The 19688-nt window shown below is 39.0% G+C and overlaps 1 protein-coding gene across 1 annotated transcript in view; it reads right to left on the bottom strand.

Moving 5' to 3' along the window:
* Window positions 1-2291: 2291 nt before the first annotated feature.
* LOC145991001 (14 kDa phosphohistidine phosphatase-like) overlaps window positions 2292-19688 on the bottom strand; it is a 665202-nt gene continuing 647805 nt past the window's right edge. Inside the window, exon 4 of the mRNA XM_083126652.1 lies at window positions 2292-3317. Within this exon, the coding sequence (XP_082982778.1) occupies window positions 3225-3317 (93 nt within the window). The 3' untranslated portion in view covers window positions 2292-3224. The remainder of the gene's footprint in view (window positions 3318-19688) is intronic.

The raw sequence follows: 19688 nt of genomic DNA, 5'->3' as shown, positions 1-19688 counted from the left end.
TCCAAACTTATAATGGGATACCAAGGTCCTTGATTACAAGGCGCCAGTTTTAACCACTATACTATCGGGGATAGAGAGATCATATTTTATTCACAAGTAGTTATACAACGTTATTTTTGGTCCTTCTTGAGGACAAGGGCAACCAGAGTTTCCTTAGTACATTAAGGCACTCGAAATAATTACTGTAAAAGTGATACTTTTCATCTATTTGCACATTTATTAAGAAACTACGCAAATACCTAAATACTGTAAGAAAAGTTCTAAGCTGGAGAGTTCTTTACAGAATGTCTTATAAATTATTTACAGATTAACAACAAAACACAATAGGTTATTTGATTGTTTCAAATTCATGCTTGCCGTTGCTTACGTCGATCATATATCCTGTGTGACCATGTCCTTGTATAAATAGAATAAAAAGAAGGTTAAAGAGGTCATTTACTCTGCACGACTACTTCTTATCTTCCACTCTCTCTGGGGAATATGTGGAGCAAGGCCGCTCAGAACTAGATAAGGGAAGACTGAGCAAGGCAGTGCGCGTTGCTGCAAACGGCTGATAGCTGCAGCCTCGATTTCCCCCCCCCCCCCCCCATGCACTCACTTCCCTCTCGCGCGTTAATTGGTCAAGCCCTCTCGAATCTCTACTTGGGCAGAGGATTTGATTTCTTTCGCTTGCTCCACAGATTCCCGAGACAGAGACTAGATGTGGATGAAGGTCGGTTTACATAGCTTTTGAATGTCGAAGGTGACAACTAGCATTTCACAAATTCTCAGAATATCTGCACTATGCAAAATTCATTCCTTAAAGATGCCAGCTCCCATACAAAGCTTATTTGCTTCAACGAAGCCAAGAAGTTCTACCAGGTAAAGAATTTGTACCACAGAAGAAAATTTCCAATTGAAAGAGTTAAAGGGAATAAGGAACGATGTCGTGGAATTCCTGTGATACTTTATTCATATAGCAATCTTGCATTCTTTGCTGACCGAGTGTGGCATGCCAAGAATACACGAGAAAGAACAGGAAACTTTCAGGCCATTGTTCAAAAATATATTTTCTGTAATTTAGCTTGTGGGGGTGTCTTGAAAGTCCAGTCAAGGAGATTAACCCTCGCGACTGCACCACTGGAGAGTAATGAGGTTCTGCTATCCGCAAATTCGTCTGTTTCCTGTTTTTTTTCTTTCGTGATTTGTTGTCTTCTATCCATTTTGTAGCGTAAGCTTTAATCAGGATTAGAAAAAAAATATTAGTCTAAACATGTTAGAATCTATTTTTAAAAAATCAATAAAGGATTCCTCTCCACATCAACAGTTTGAAAACAGATGAACTTAAATCTTACTTTCAAAAGCACAAGGAAATTTATTGAAACAAAGCACCTCATTAGTTATTTGTACGGTATATACGAGGGTCATCTAGAAATAAGGAACGTTTTGGTGTAAAACACAAACGACAAATGTGTGCAAAAAAATAATTATGGTACAGAAACTACAGACCTTACTCTACTTTTCCACATATTCGCCATATCCATTCAAGCACTTATTATACGTGTACTTATCGTACGAGTAGAATTATACCAGTTTGTTGATACCGTCATTGTACTCGATTGCCGCCAATGTATGTAGTTTCTGTACTATACATTTTTTGCACACATCATTTGTCGTTTGAGTTTTACACCAAAACGTTCCTTTTCTTTCTAGATGACCCTCGTATATCATGTTGGTAACGTTTACTTGAAGTCTCAAAAATACTTCCTCCTAACCTTTTCGAAAAGTGCCTTGCATTAATATCTACAGGTTCAATTAAGTGCGAAGTTCTACCATTTAGGTAACACTCTTGTGCATATCAATAATTTCTTTATAGCAATAACGACACATGAGTAGGGTATCAACTGTGCATTTTACCTGTTCATCAGTACCAAGTTGCAGACTGATTCAGAAACAACGACATGTGAGGAAAAATGGACAACATTTTTAAATTTTACACTTCTATTGCAACAAAATTTATAAAATAAAAAAGCTAAGGAAACAATAGAGTCGTTCTAAAGAACAAAAAATTTCTTTACCAAACTTGAGACGGAATCTTAACAGAATAAGTTTCACATTGATTAACATTCAATTAAACACATTATTTCTGAGAACAGAAAAAAAAATAATACACATAAAATGTTCACCCAATACGAATATTTGCTTTATTATGTTACGTGTGAGTATGGTGCTCTTGCCGTGTATAAAATACGGACAGAAATTAACTATTTATTCTCATGTTCTCTCATGATATTCACACAACCAATCACCATTTGAAACGCTGTTTCATGGGAATCAAAACATATAGAAAGTATGAATAGTTAAGACTTCTTTATTCCTACATTTAATTCAAGTGTGTTACAATAAACAGTATAAAGTAGAAAAAATATGATTCAGAGAACAAAAACGTCTCCGTTTTAGAATACACATACAATGCGAAAAACAAGATATAAAAGATTGTTAATTTGAAGTGAAACTTTAATTTAAAATTTTTGTTATTTAACACGAAACAAGTTCCAAACAAAGCCGTGGAGTATCGGAATTGCATCGGAAATGAAAGTATTCATATGTAAGGAGCAGTAAGCAATATTTTAGCAAGTTTTGAACCAAGTCTTGTTAAGTGTAGTGTATCTATTGTTAAAACTCAAAATGATATTTACAAGAATCTGTTGTAGGAAGCAGTGGACGATAAGGCTCATTGTCTAACATAAAGTAAAGTATGAGATATTGTCTTGTATTGTTTAATGTACAATATTTATGAAGTTCCTTTTTTAAAGTTTTCGGTTAATCGCAAATGTACGAATGAGTGATGAAGGGATGAAATGGATTAAAGAATGAAGATTCCAACACGGAAATCTTGGTTTGGAAATCGCTTACCAGGCTTTACCAGAACACGACATAAGCTACAAGCGACCGGTTTCATTTAAACGTGTTACCGACAAAAGATAAATGAGGCCTGCTCATTTTACAATTTTCTAAAAGGCAGATGTAAGTAAATAAACAGAATGCCAGCAGAATTTAGCACAGACGAAGGTGGAAACACTGAAAAAAACTACAAAAAAAATATAAAAAAATGACAAAACACACATGAGCCTGCAGGGGGCAAAAAAATACATAGTTCTTCACCATGCAGTATCTTACGTGTGTGGGCATTTCGGAATGACAAGTTGAAATGTTGGTTGAGACTCTTCTCAAGGGACCGCCGGCTAGTAACCCTCATTGGACCATTTGATTTCGTAATCAGGGAACTTATTCTTGAGAATATCGACGCTGATTTCGTGGTTCGCCTTCCCAAAGCCCTGCAAAAGAAAGAAAGATCTGCTTGTACAAAGCCTGTGACCAAATGTGGGAGGCGTTCGGAAACGCCCAATATCAAATTTGCAGCATGCGGTGCAAAACAAAATGCACACTGCAAATTAAAATGTTGAGTGATTTTTAAATGTATTTGCATCTGAAATATAGGAGCATTAGTACATTTCACTCATAAGAATAGACAAAAACAACTATTGCGTTTTGTTTGTGAGCGTGTGAAAATTGAGTTAATTGCCATACATGAGGAAAACAGTCATTTGAGGCTAAATTAACGTGAACGAACGCTGTTAAAAAATTTAAAATCTGGAAATTACACGGATTACAGCTACGCTCCCAGAGTATAAAATACGTTTTGCTAAACTTTAATTAAATTATCTTCTCTCTGTGCGTGTAAGATTGCATATGTGTGCAACCATTGTGGAGACGCGGTTATTAGTGACTGAAAATTTATATTTGGTTCAAATATTCATGGATTTTTTACAAGTTGCATAATGATCTTTACACAAACCATAAAATTCTCTGTTACAGAATATTTATCCGATGCTTTACAGAGCTTTGAAAATGTATGTGCTCAATACTTTAATAGTTGCGTTTTCATTCGAGGCTTTCCTTGTTTAATACTGTCCTTGTAAACTGTAGGTTCAGTTTCAACAAGTTCTCTTGGGCACAAATTATAACAAATTGTTACAAAAATCTAAATATAGTAAATATGTTTTAGTCTAATAAGTTATACTTCATAATAAACCTACGTATTTTACAGAGTTTCCGAGAAGTCCCCTAGATTATATTACATAGTCTAGATATACATGACATATTTATTTATTTACTAGTTCTTCTTTTCTTGACTTAAACCGCCTTTACGCGATTTCTATCGGTGCCGAGTATTGGTTTTATTGTCTTTGTTCTTGTACCAAGTATTGTAATCTGTATGCTTGTTCACTTTCCTCAATAAAGTATATTCTCCATTGTCAATTATTCCATTTTGTTGACCTTTCTGTTTTTAAGGCATAGTGAGGTTTTGTGATTTGTTTTGGTGTAGATTATTCTGGGAGTTATGAGTATGTTTACATTGGGATGTTGTGTTTTCGAGCGTATCCATACAAAATCCATATAACCGCAGTATGAGGTTCGGAGATAAGTGTTGATGTGGATATCGGAAATTCGATTTCTAAGCATTCTACATTTTTGTATAAAGTATCAAGATGGTGTTGCCGTAAATGACATTGAAAAATAAGTGATTAATTGACTTCTCCGCATTGGCAGGAAGTTGAGGACACAACATTATTACATACTTCCGAGAGAACAAAATCAACAACAAGAAGTTACCATGACAACAATATATATAAAAAAAAAACCTGTAAATTTTGGCGATTCAGCCTATGTCTACACACTTAAAACGTTTTAATAATATTAAACACCTAAAATCATGAACGTCCTATGGCTTGTAATAAACAGGTTGAGTTAGTTCACTACCAATTGTTCTGTGACTATAAAGCGAATGTAAAGTTGAAAATTAGAGAATACCGGGAAATGTTCAACACAGTTGTAACATGAGGGGTACGAGAACTTCCCAGACACCTTGCAGATCGAAATCCGCGCAATATTACCGAAACGAGACACAGTTTCAGCTCTGAGACTAGCGCTGCAAACACAATTCGAAACCAATGTATGTGGGATGCGATATTTGCAATTCTTCTTGTACCCGGTGCGTGCACAGGAGAAATCGATAGGCAGTAATTCCGAATCGGATTACGCGGCATTAGTAGGATCCATACCTTCCATTACTTTCAATTTGCGGCGTGACGCGAGCGGAAATACCACGTGACCTCGAGGTAAAGTGATTCCGGGGAAAATACCCAAGGAGATTTCCACAATATCTAGGCTTTAATTTTTCCAACTGTTCCCATTAAGTGAATTATGGTTTAGCTTCTTTTCGATGCGTTGGATTATGCTCCGATTAAAAAAAATTGATGGAAATAAATGGCAAAATAATAATAAATATTCTCGAATATTACTAGCCCAACAAGAAAATATATCAGTATAATATGCCCCGGGGAAGTGGGGTAGAATCACGCCATGTCTTCATATATCAGTGGAACTTCTTGCTTACTGAATTAGTATCGGACCACTGTAGGTCATGCACAAACCATATGAATCTACTTTCTCTCTGTTTTGATTGATGGATTTAGTTAATTCTACTTCGCTTTTCTGCCATCCTCTCGTCGTTAACCAATGCACATCACTGCTGATAACTTTAATTCCCGAATCCAAATTCCTCATCATTTTCACCATCTTTTCTCTCGTTCACTCTTCAAATCCAAAGCTTCGATTCTCGCACCCTTACTAAAGTTACATCTCACATACGCTGCATATGCGAAACGAATAGTTGGCCTCCAAAATGGCAAGTGGTAACGTCGTTCCAGGTTCCATACTCGCTGGAGGCACATAGTGGTTTGGATTCCACTTTAAATTGTTGGTCCAGTCCTGATAACCCTATATGTGCATAAAGTAAACTACAAACAAAACAAGAAACGAACAATTTTCAACCATAGCCTATCTCTCTTCAGTTGTTTCAACACCCTCCTACAGAGGAAATGAAACAAACATTACTAAATTCGTTATTAAATATGCAATGTCGTGCAACGTTACCAACTATCCGGTCCTGACCGTATATGTACAATAAATAGCTGCTCTATGCGGACCATTTTTAGCTGGATTTTATTGTAAGGATTTAATTTTGGAGGTATTAAGTATATCTTTTTTTAATTTGGTGGTATTTATTTCATTGTGGGTTTCTTCTGGGATAACTATGTCTTATGGGTTAAATTATTATTTAGTTGGTAAGTTTTATGGTGGTGTACCATTTCAATTATTTTCAGATGAAGGAGGTTGAGGGATATTTAAAGGTACAATGGGCTTATTATTTTTATCTATCATAGGTGGTTCTATCTTAAGATGATTAGATTTTCCATCAGTTTTTTGTGTTATTAACCCATTTCAATTGAAGTTTGGGGCAGTTATTTGTATTTTATCGGGGGGGGGGGGGGTGAGTTGGGTATAATATTACGTCTTTTTGTTTGAAAATTCTTCCTTTTTAAATATAAAATGATATGTATTAGGTGGGATATGATTCCTTCCTCATTTTTCTTCTGGGGGCTTAATTAGTAGCCCTTTTGTTACTCGTGGGGGTATATTAAATATATTGATTGTGGATGGAGTGAGTTTATTGGTGGGCAAGGTGTATATAGATATATAAGGAGTGGTTCTCTAAGTATTCAATTAATTCATTCTAATTATTTTAATATTTATTTTATATTTTCATTTTTAATGGTGATTTGTTAATAACTTATGTGTGTTTGTGTAGCTTATATAAAGCATGACATTGAAGTTGTTAGGAAAAGTAACTTTATAAACATTTCTTGAGTTACCGAACTCCCCTTTACCACGAAAAGATAATGTAATTTTATACTAAAGAAATATTAATAAGAGTATTAATGGAATTTCACCACTAAAGATAGAAGTTTGCAGATTCTTCTCAATAATATACCCCCTTAACTGAGGAATTAATCCCACTTTTATCATTAACAGTAATGTGTCTCCCTTTGGCTTCAGTTAAATAAATAAGGGTTTTCTATAATACCAATTATTCAGGTAGAAACTGACTGCATTTTGCTTCTTATTTGGTGAAGTAAATTGAAGTATTCAAAACTTTTTGAATGCAACTCAAATGTTATTAACTATTACTCCAGCTAGCTCATTATAATGATTCTTGGGTTCATTCGTGATATAGCCCTAAAAGTAGAATTAATAGAAATAAAAATCTTACATAAAATCAGTATAATAATTTTGATCTGGTGATAATAATTGTTATTGGGAGGAGTAATACAATTTCTACGTCAAAAATAAGGAAGATTACTGCAATTAAGTAGAATTGTATTGTACGGTACAGACTTCAGACAGTACGCTAAATGTACAGTCAGCAGCAATAAAAATGGGACACCTAGCTTTTGAAACACTCTCTTCACTGCAAGGCGTCAAGTGTGTTGCCTAACTCTACGGAGATAAATGGATATTAACATCAAATTTTCAATGGCAACTTGTACCAGCGTCGTAGTTTTAGACAACACACATAATGCCCTACAGGAAAGTGACTATTTCAGGATCTAGGAGTCCCATTTTTATTACCGGTGACTGTACTATGGGGTGAATCTGTGGAAGAGCAAGACATTTTTACGGTTCTAGTTCATTTTCTTCTTGGAACTTTTCATTCGACCCTCCTAAGAGTATGTTTTTAGTTGGATCTGAAAAACTGAACTGTACCCCAATCAAATCAACCCCGGAGCCTTTGATTACAAGGCGACACCCTTGACCATATACCTCTCCTTATGAACGCCAAAGCCAACCTCGCACTCTACCAGTGGGTTTCGATCACTTTCACAACAACAACTCTTGTTCTTGGAGACCGAAAGTAATCCACAAACAAACACCCACTCCCCGTGATCTTGGAGGCTGAACAAGGCTCCAGGATACGTGGGAATATGCAAAACCGAGAATCGACGCTGGCAGAGTAATTGACTGGCCATGTCACAGCTTAAACTTCGACTTCCAACACTTCTTGCATCTTGGGAAACAGCAACACGGAATTCATTATGCTCAAGAAGCGCTGGGTGAAGGAGTGAAGGAGATAGCTAAGCTCAAGTTGCCCCCGAGAACTTCCCACTATCGGCTTCATTAAATCAGCGCACAGCCTGCTTGATCCAAGGGTGTCTTCTTGTTTCGTATGAACTCTCAAGAGCAACATCTCTTCCTCGCAAGCATTTTGGGAGCCGCGTGTTAACAAGAGGCTGTCAGGCAACAGAAACCCACATGAAGTGTTTTGTTAACCCCTCCCTTAATTGTTCGGTTTCCCCTTTCACTTTCATCCTGGCTTTCGCAACTTCTGTTTCGAGGAATCTATCGTCACCATTTTGAAGACTCTTGCCTAACTTCCACGATTTTCAGGGTTTAGTTTTTCGTCATTTCGATTGATTTGAGTCTAAAAGTTTCAACATTTCTAGACATTCTCGAATGCAAGGGGCTTCGCCGATGGCGTAGCAGCAAAGCCATCGCTTTGTAATGAAGGGTTCTATGCTCGGTGGAGGCACATAGTGGTTAGGATCTTGCGGGGAATAGGTTCAGCCTCGCTTAGCCTATCTGTACACACAGTGACTTTAAGACAAAAGAAATACAAACTCGCAATTCAATCTGCAATTTTGTACCCTTTACAGGTCTAAAATTTTCATTATTTATTTCCAATGTCTTCTTGAATGTATTTTTCACTATTTCATGTATTCTGCCTCGTAATTAGGTATATAATTTAAACCATTTTCACGTTTATTAGTTTTTAACCCTTCCACATCTTGACATCTTATCATTTTGCAGTTACATAATAATTTTGAAGGGATTATTATTCACATTTACAGATCTCTAGAATTTATAGAGTGTGGCATTAGTTCGACAGGGCATGTGTGCTAATAATTACGAGATGGATATTACCGGTATAAGCATATCATTTGAAAATGCATCAGCTGCTGTTCACTGTTAAATATTCTTAGTAAATATCAAGTTGATAAAAAGATAAACAACAATGTAAAGGAAACCAAATATCGTTTGAAGACTAAAGTATGGCAGGGTGATGTTATTCACAAGAAGAAACATTTCTCACACATTAAGGTTATTTGGTAATTAAAGAATTCGTGACTTCAACATGTTTCTTAGGCATTTTCAAATAAGGTTCCAAACCATTATGTAGCTTTCCTATGTTAACAATCTTAATTTCCACTTTATAAAACATTCTGATGTGATAGGCAAAAACCTACTGCAAATTTGCATTCGGGAAAATTGAAAATAATGTCAAATTTCGAAGTCCGTTCAATGATTAGAAAAATATAAATTTGCAAGTTACTGTCATTAAAAGTGTTTCAAATGAAAACATAGCTGAGGTTTGACGTCACCATGGTTCAAGTGTGAATCATTTCTACCATGGCGGTTAAGGGTTAAAACTAGATTACAGGATAATTTGAGAGTACAGATATGGAGCCACTAACTCCAGTTGCAAGATATTATAATTTTTAGTGCTTCTTGACACATAGGGAACAACCATTGTACTGAATTAGTGTCAACATATCACTGCGAAATCATGTTTAATATACTCTTACTTTCAACGTTACTGAATATTTTTGTGAAATTCCCTGACTTTTAGGATTTTGGGGCCAATGAAAACCCTGAATGAAATTGATGTGTTATGAACTACACCCCATAAAAATTATTCCACGTAAACTGGTCGCAGCACGAACGATGGAATTTTCTTCTTATTCTGTCAGGCCCGTGACAGCAATAATTAATCTCAAGAGAGAACTATGTTCGGAGGCAAGAAAGAAAAAAAAATCTGCGGTTGCTTCAGCCGTCCGTTTCATCAGCGCTGCACTCCCGCTCCTTGCGAGAAATGTTGGAACTACGAACTGACAAATTAATCGCGGTCGGTTTGGAATTAGAACGTGGTTTGTTCATTAATAAATTAATGATATTGAAGAAATCGAGTGATTAGTTGGAAAATAAGTTGTTCGGAAATCACGAAACCTCAATTAGAGCAAGGCTGTTGCTAGGAGACCAGAAACAACGAGCTATTTTTATATTGCATCTCGAAGTCTGTCTGAAACTGCATCCAAGAGGAAACTACAATGGGACAGGTTTTGCTACATCAAGACCCTTCTAAAAAGGACCACATGAATCTATAAAACGACTCTCTTTTTCCATATGATGTAAACATTTCGTTTTCATTGTAAGGTCTCTTGTTGTATTTTGGTGATTTATTGATTGATTGATTGATTGATTGATTTAGTTTATTTTACTTCGCGTTTTGTGCCTCATGGCTAATTTGCAAAGATGGGAATGAGTGATGAAATGATGAAATTGATGAATGGACATTAACAAACAACCAAGCCCGAGCGGGATTCGAAACCGGGACCATTGGCGTCGCAGCGCAATGTGCTAACCACTCGGCCACAGGGTCCGGCTTTTGGTGATTTAGTACTGACGCAGGAATTAGCTTTGTCGCTAGCATCTTCGTAATTGAATACTGTCGGAGGAATATATATATATATATATGGACTTTTCTGTTTTTTTTTAGACCCATCCTACCTTTATCAATCAAGTGGAACCCACGTTCACAATGTAACACTAAGTCCAAAGGGCTGTAAGGCAACATGCATAATGCATTTCAAAACCAGAACGTTACTTGAATGATGATATTGAGTTTCTTTTATTTCAAGTCCACTTTATGCACAGACAGGCTAATCGGGACCGAACCTGGGATCCAAACCACTGCCCCTCAACCGGGTAGTGAACCCTGGACCCTTTGATTACAGGACGACGAAGTTACCACTATGCCATGGGAGAAGCCCGATGGTATATATGAAAAATGTATGAAAGTACAATATACGGAAACGTACAATTAACAATAGTGCATGCCAATGTACAGTCACGGACGCTTCTGGGTTGTAACGATTCCGTGGAGAGTCAAGGTTATTGTTACAAACCAGAAGTGCCCGTGACTGCACAAACGGGGGTTAGCACACAATACAGCATAATCTATTAGGCCTCCCCGATGGCGCAGTGGTAGCGTCGTTGCCTTGTAATCAAGGGGTCCCGGGTTCGATACCCGGTTCATCCCACTTTAAACTGTAGGTCCAGTCCCGATTAACCTTACTGTACACGAAGTGGACTTATAACACCAAATCAAACCAAACCAAACATAATCAATTTGCAAGTTGGGAACAACAATTACCAGAAAAATGACGGTAGGTTGTGAAATACCTCGAGAACCAATCTGCAAATTTATTAGTGGAAACTCCCACAGAGTTAGCAAGCCGATTGCGAGAACTGCTATGTCCAATTACAGGATAAATAGTGAGGGTTCGATGCATGATTGATTTTGTTAATTAATGAACTGCTAGTTGCTCAGTACGCTTGTATAATTGAATATCTGCCTGTGAGGAACATGAGTATGTGCTGATGTTCAACCATGCTGGGAGTTTCACATTGTAAGCAACCAAACAGCAAACACATATTTGCACAGCTGGTGTTCGCAGATTATGTTTGTCAGGTATAAGCGTTCGCTCCGGAACTGACAGACATGGGGTAGATTGCTGGAGTGCCACATGATAGTGTTTCTGTTTTCGGATATTATTTCCCTGGAACACAAGAGTATTTCCAATATTTTTGAGTAAAACATCCTGGCTGCTTATAAAGTCTCGATATAGTTATGTGAAAACGGCTAATTTCGTTCTTTTCTTTTCCAGGTGATGTGAAAGATGCTCAACCAGGAAGAGAGAATGCCAAAGTGTTGCAGGCACACTTTATGGCTCCTGACTTAACCTCTGGGTTTGATGCTTGTAGACTTTGTATTCCGGAACGTGCAGCATCATGCACACTTCCCGTTGTCTTAAATTTCTGAACCAACAGCCTGATGTGGTGGGAGCGTGTTTATTGAATTTCCGTGTGAAGTCTGCCTACACCTCCTGGTACGATAATCCCGCAAATGTGCACACGCCACAGCTATGCTCTCTTCATGAGTGAGCATCTTTCAAATCACCTAGAAAAGATAAACGAAATGAGCAGCTTTCACAAAAAATTATCGAAAATGTATAATCACCCTGTGTATGCATGTATGTGTATATAAATAAATGGACCGACACGATGTTCTTGCAGACATCAATAAACTAAGGTAAGGTGAAGGTAGAAGGTTCCCGTGCATATAGCACCGTGCCATGAAGGCACATTTAGGTAACAATATAACATTCATCGATCCTCACAATATGTAGAACCGATCCTATATAATATTGTAAATGTTCATTGAAGAACACGAATGCTTAATTAAAATCCTTCCTAATGCTTGTAAGCAGGTAACAGCTATGGGTTTGCCTTTGAAGAACGCAACTGCGTATTTGCGTATTGTACCTTTGTGATAAAATAAAATAACAACAAAATGGTAGAACTTTGCACTACGTTGGAGGCTTTTTACAGAATAGTCTATCGGAGCGGTAAAACTATTGGCATTTTTACCTATATCGGTTTATCGGTAAATGTGTTATTCGGCATTGCGTTATTCCAATTAAACATCTCTTTGTGTGGTTTATAAAGCCTACTCGATGGAGCATTGTTAACACTGTTGCCTTGTAAATAAGGTAGCTCGGGTTCAAACCCAGGTTCGGATCCCACTTTAAAGTGTAGGTCCAGTCCCGATTAGCGTGTGTGCAAAAAGTGACCCTTTTTGTACACTGCTGTTTGTGAAAATTGCAACACCAAGAAGGATACGTGTGATTGTAATGAACTTTACACTACAGATTAGGTACACGACAATACACAAATGATTAGGATTACAGAACTGTACATGATCTCTGACCTTGAGAATTCAGTATGGTGTGAAGCCCCCATGTCCTGCAAACAGAGCCTCTACACGTCGTGGCATGGAATTGAAGAGGACCTGGATATGTTCATGGGGAATTTCCCTCCACGCGGTTTGTATGCGAGTCCACAAGGCATCAACAGTGGTTGCTGGAGGATCGTGACGAACAAGTTGCCGACCAACCATATCCCAGACTTGTTCGATGGGTGACATGTCAGCCGAACGTGGAGGCCAGGGAAGCAGTGGTACCCGTCGTTCTTCGAAGACGGCTTGTACATTGCTCGCCACATGTGGCCGGGCATTGTCCTGCTGAAATATGGCATGTGGAGTTGCCTGAAGGAGAGGCAGTACCTCGGGCTCTAAAACCCTCTCTGATGTAGCGGTTGCTGTTCAAATTGCTTTCACTACGTAAGAGGACAGATCGCATGTTGTATCCAATGGTGCCCCAAAACATCACACTTGGCGTTTGCCCGCTCTGCCGCTCAGCAATGTAGGCTGCCAGATTGTGTTCACCACGGTAGCGTCTAACACGTATGCGGGCATCACTGTAGGACAAGTTGAAGCGGGACTCGTACGAAAACACTACATTTTGCCACTCAGCACGCCAGCGACGGCGTTCACGTGCCCATTGCAGTCTGAGGCGTTTGTGGTTTCTGGGCAATGGAAGCTGACGCAATGGCATGCGTGCCACCAGTCAAGCCCGCAGCAGACGGCGTCGAACATTCGACGCAAACAGGTCCACAGCCGTTGCAGTGCTCCAGCGTCGAGCCAAGACTGAGGCGAAGCTGTACAGTCCGTTACAGCCATGCGGACAAGATGGCGGTCATCCCGTGCTGTGGTCACATTGCGTGGTCAAGTACCTGCCCGTTGCTGCGTACGACCCTCTTCTATCCACTGGTTCTACACACGGATCACTGTCGTAGCAGAATGCCCTGTACTAGCCGAAATGTCACGGTATGACAAACCCGCTTCCCGGAGACCGATCATTCTGCCCCGTTCCATCTCCCTCACATGCTGATATTGTGCCATTTGACGTCGACGAGGCATACTGGCACTCACTCTCACGTTTCCACTTCGCTTGACGGCTCTTCACTGACTGAGCTTGGCGTAACACTGACCTTTCCGGTCACACAAGAGAGGGTGCTGCTGGGCCTACGTGTACGCCATCTCTCTGCAATCCTAATCACGTATTGCTGGTACACTGTTTCACACATCCTCCGGGTTTGGATTATTTTGGACCATTATTTCTGGGTGTTGCAATTTTCACAAACAGCAGTGTACTTTACGTTATCAACATGTAATCGAGGATCCTGGGATCCATTCATGAAAAAAATCATTAGTTCTCCGATACCATGATAATCTCCAAACCGAGCATCGATTAGCCCACCTGTGCAGTAATTGAACCTAATAACAATTTTCCATATTTCTTTTAAATAAGAATAATGCAGTGAATTTCTCTTCATGCATGAACATTATCATATAGTTGGAAACACTGCTACAATGGTTCTCTCGGCTAAACCCAACGTCACGTGATGCCCTTTCTTCACATCGGGGTTAAGTTTGGAGATGACAACGGTACCCTACGAAAATAGATGCAGGAGCAGATAGATGGTAGCGTTAGCTTTTGAAAATGAAGGTCGTTAGGCAACCAGATATGAGAGGGTGCATCTCAGAGATACAAGCAAGATATATTGAAAGACTAAACGCATTATATTAAGTACTAACAATACAGAGTATCCGGGAAAAAGTACACCTTTTAAAATAATTTTTTCTCAGCCCATTATGTGGTACGAGCATGTTTTCTACAACAGAAGGAAAATAATCTCTCCAAGTTCTGTTAACATAAGTTACGAATTTACTTTTAGCCAACTTCCGTGGCGGAGTGGTTACTCTTGCATGTTCGCACTGAAGACTGAGCGAAGTGCTTTGTCTGGCTCAGTGAGTGCCTGTACACTCAACGGTAAAATAAATTGTAGGCAAATTGTTCATCGCCATTTTCAGTCAGTCTGTTTTCCACAATATCATCGGCATTAATTGAAATAGAAACGCCAATAAACATAGGATAACATCTGCTTCGCATTAACAGAATCGCACATTGTAAAACAACACAGGAAGTAGAATAAAAAAGAATAAATAACAGTTGGGGACAATTTGCCCACTATTATATTTGCCGTTGGCTGTACAAGTCGCACCTTGTAAGCATTCAGTTGCAAACGCTTAGGACCCCACCTTCGGCCTTGATCAAGAAAGTGTGGAGCCCTAACTCCAAAGCCCCTATACGCCTTCAAAGCACAGGGGAGCACTTCACTTTACTTTACGCTTTGAAGCACCAGGACATTTCCAATTCACGACTCGATTTTGGAACCGAGTTCCTGGAACTGAACTAAAAGGCTTGCCACATTCTAACCACTGCCTCCACCAAACATGACGCTAGTATCTTTGTCTTTTCACAGGCAACTTTTCTCCAGAAATTTCGTACATGTGTGCTTAAAGGAGTTCTTATCAGAGGGAAAACCCAAAATGATACCGAAAACTGAGTTTGCTAAGGACACACACGAGGACCTTCCAGATGGTGTCGCGGTAACTCTTTCGTGCAGCAATCAAGAGGTCTCGGGTTCGATTCCGGTAAATGTACACTGCATAGTGGTTTGAATTCGACTTTAAACTCTAGGTGCAATCCCGATTACCTTATCTTGGAACTAACTGTACTTAAACTTTACCCAACTTTCTACACAGACGAATACGAACATTATTTTTACTTAAGAAGTAATGGCATAATGTACCAATGATTGGTTGATTGATTTGGTTCATTTTACTTCACTTTCCTGCCACTTGTGGCTAATCGAAGATGAGGATGAGTGATGATATGATGGCATTGATGAAGGGACATTCATAAAGAACACCCATTCCGGGATTTGAATCCGAGACCACTGGCGTTGTAGCGCGTTGTGCTTACCAGTCTGCCACGGAGGTTGGCATTATGTACCAATGGTTCTTAAGTACTTCTGCTGCAGAATTTTGTTAAAAAAAAGTGTGAATTATAATTTGGCAGGCTTACTTTTCAACACTACTTTATTTTGACCTATATCACATGGACACCTGTATAAATCAGCAGGACTTCACACGAGGTATCCTGATCATTTCGAGAATTTGTGCTACAAAATTACAATAAACATAGGATAACATCTGTAAGTTCTTGTCTTGCGAAATACCACATTGTATCAATACAGTACTGAAGATTGCCTGGAGAGAGTTTTGAAGAAAGCCGAGATTATCCAGTTGCATGGGGATTGGGGAGTACATGAAAAACTACTTTCAAAAACGTGAAACAAGCTGAGGCTTACCTGAAGACCTCAGGTTGTTATAAACGAAGTTTTTACAATGGGTTTACGAGAAAACCGGCCTCGTGTCCCTGCACAGCTTATCTGTAGTTTTTGGCAAAAGGATTTCATTTCAAGCTCGAACGCTTCAGATGGGATTATTATTCACTTCCCGCGGTACAGAAAAATCCTCTTACAAGAAAAGGTAAGATTGAAAAAGAGGAAGGAGAAAGAAAAAAATGAATGGCAACAGTGAAGTTTAAAAATGCCGAGTCTATACTAAAATCGGATACGAAGAGAAGATGAAAAAGAGCAAGCTAAGAAATGAAAATCAAAAGAGTATTAATATAGTATTTGTGACAACGTTACGGTAGCTGCCCCTCGAAGCAAAACGCAGTCGAATCCACCCAAGGTTGGAAACTAGTAAAATCTTTGCTTGAATGCTGGAAGAATCCGGACGAATGAAGAATCGAAAGCTACAAGAACGCGGATGAACCAGTAATCGAATGCTGGAAGAACCCAGATGGATGATTCTAGGAAATGAGGAACGATGGACAATTCGAACAATAGTATGTTCCTGTTTGTTTGGAAAATAACGACATGGTCTTCAATCAGAGGCAAAGATAACGGTGGGGAAATTGTTCATCCCTTATTTCATTCATTTCTCTTCTACATCCTCTGTTTTTTTTCGAAGAAACTTCATTTATACTTGAGCAGAGATTGTCCTCTACTTATTGGCATCTTTGTTTCAATTCTTCACATTGAGAGAAAAGGATGAATAAACATGATGATGGACATTTTGCCCATTACTACTTTTGCTGTCGGCTGTACACGACAGAATGTGTTGAGAATGTAATTACATCAAATGAACAAAACACAACTCGGTAATCACATTTCTGTTCATAGATGAAACTATGGTCTATACAGGGTTAAGCCGTACAACATCTGCTACATCTCTCTATCGCTCATGAAACAAATAACATTTCAAAATAATTTGCTTCTTGAAGACCGATTTCAACGCTACGAGACCTAAAATAAAACTAAACTTTTTTATCTGCATGTATGCAACCACGTCACACAAATTCACGTTTTTCATTCATATTTATGCCTTTTGCCAGAAAACCGACAACATGTTTACTACGCTATGAGCCGACTATGCAGCCAATAAATGCAAGGAGTGTGAATGCTTTTGGAGAAAACGTATCTCTTAATGCGAAGAAGGGTATTCCACATAAAGCAAGATTAGAAACACGATTGATTGGTTGATTTGGTGTTTTAAGTCCACTTTATGCACAGTAAGGCTAATCGGGACAGGAACTACAGTTTAAAGTGGTATTCGAACCACTGTGTGCCTCCACCGGGTATCGAACCCGGGACCCCTTGAGTACAAGGCGACGGCGATACCACTGCGCCATCGGGGAGGCCTAGAAATACAATTGTATGCAACGTATCGTAACGTTCCTAAGCAATGCGGAGTCAGTCACCTGTAGCCTCTTCCTGGCTTTCACCTATTTACATGTTTATGCCGTTGGTTGCCCGGAAAGGCTTTGGTAATATCTGACATTGCACATCTGATTGTCAAGTTGTCTGGAAAATGATAGCTTCTGTCTGGGATTTGGAAGTTCTTTTGTATTAATGTATATCCATTATCTGTGGATTATTACGGAATATGGACGGACGCATACTACATGAAACTTCACTCTGTCTGCTTTTGTGCTGTCATGATACTGTTTTATAGAACACGGTTTGTCATTGAACAGGTACTTACTCAAGAAAAAAATATCTAAATAAACAGTCCCTTTATGTTATTCGTTCTCGCAAGTTCTGTCCACTTAATGATCAGATACGTTCATCGGGACTGGGCCAACAGTTAATCTGAAGTGGGATTAGAAACACTGTGCAATGTGCCTCTCCCCGCAAATCGAACCAGGGACCATATGATTACAAGGTAACCGCGTTATCTACTACGCTATCGGTGACTCCATGTTTTACGTTTTCTCATGGAAGAAACGTACTTCTCCCCGCTAAATATTCATTTGCGTACAATGCAGTAATCGAAAAGACTTACTTATTCACGAAACGGTAACTTTCTTAACTCTGGCTTTTAATGTGTTATCGGGCAGGAAATATGCATGCCAGTGGTAACGGTGCATGTGTCCTGCGTAGATGCATACATAAATGATGCGTAATATTGTTTTCTGTTTACTGTTCTGGTATAATCGGAACGAGGACTCGACATGCAAAACGGTAACAAAAGTTGTTTGTCTCCATGTCCTCTACGCGCTGTAAAAGTTTTTCTTCCGGTACTGTACAGCGACACCTTCGAATGCAATACATGCGACCATTGGCGCATTTAGCAGGGGGGGGGGTTAACGGGGCATGTGCCCTTCCCAAAAGGAATAACTAAATATCATAATAAGTTACATTACAATTATATAAATATAAAACAGAATCTTTCAATACCTCCCTTCAGTCATATCCTTTTCCATGATGTCAAAGGATTAAAGAAAGTATAGCACTTATCAGGAATCTACTCGTCAAGAAAGAAATGTTCCGAATCTTGGAACGTTGCTGCTCCAAGAATAATGCAATGAAAGGATTTATGTACATTTGTAGAGGTACGATTTGAAGGTGAAATTTTTCCAACGTGTGCGACATTCGCCTAAGGAAGTAAATTCTAAGGCGTATTTCTTTCCTTAAAAAACAGGATTAGTGCCTTAACTATTGAGCTGCTTCTACCTCACAAAGGAAAATGCCAATGCTGTCGTTTTGTAACCAAGAGGCTCAGAGTTCGATTTGTTACGAAAATAAACTGCAAAGGGGGCTGGATTGCACTTTAAACAATCTTGATTAACCCACCTGACTTCAAATTTTACCTCAATAACTAATACATGGTATTTTATGCAATATGACGCTGCTTTTAATCGCGCATATTTACAGTGTTAAATTTTATCAGATGCTTACAAAGTGTTCTGCTCCTCTCCCAGAAAAAGTCTACATCAGTCTACATATGAGTCTAAACCATACATAGATGCACAGTGCCGGATCTACAACCCGCAAAACACCGCAGTGCGGGGTGGCCCAGAGACAACTAAGCCTTTGGGGGGGGGGGGGCTCAGCCATTTACATAGTAGAGGGCTCGTATATGCGCATATAAAAAATAAACGTAGTTACTCAGAGATACAGAAACGAATACAATATACACAGGTAAAGTTGAAGTTCCCTGTGCATGTAGCACCGTGAAGGCACATTTAGGATATGTGGAGGCAGGGCCCCACATATTTTCGATGCAGGACATCTTGGAGGTGATGTGAACAGAACCACGCTCCGGCCGCATTTACCCCCCCCCCCCCCAACCCCTGAAGGATACCATTTGATTTGATGCTGGGTGGACCCTGGATCAGCTTTTTGCGGGGACAAAGCTTGAAAAATTCCCTTAGATCAAATCAGACTACAATTTCACGAGAAATGCTGTGGTGAAGGTTTCTTCAACCTATCTTAAATTAGGAAACCGTTTTTGACTACATGATTGTAACAAATGTGTCATTCTACAGGTGTGAGAAAATAATGTCATATATATCACATCACAACCG

The sequence above is a fragment of the Lepisma saccharinum genome, chromosome 8 (assembly GCF_977018435.1).
Source record: "Lepisma saccharinum chromosome 8, izLepSacc3.1, whole genome shotgun sequence".
In the NCBI taxonomy this organism is placed as follows: domain Eukaryota; kingdom Metazoa; phylum Arthropoda; class Insecta; order Zygentoma; family Lepismatidae; genus Lepisma; species Lepisma saccharinum.
The sequence above is the reverse complement of the archived record's forward strand: the minus strand, read 5'-3'. Positions and strand labels throughout refer to the sequence as shown.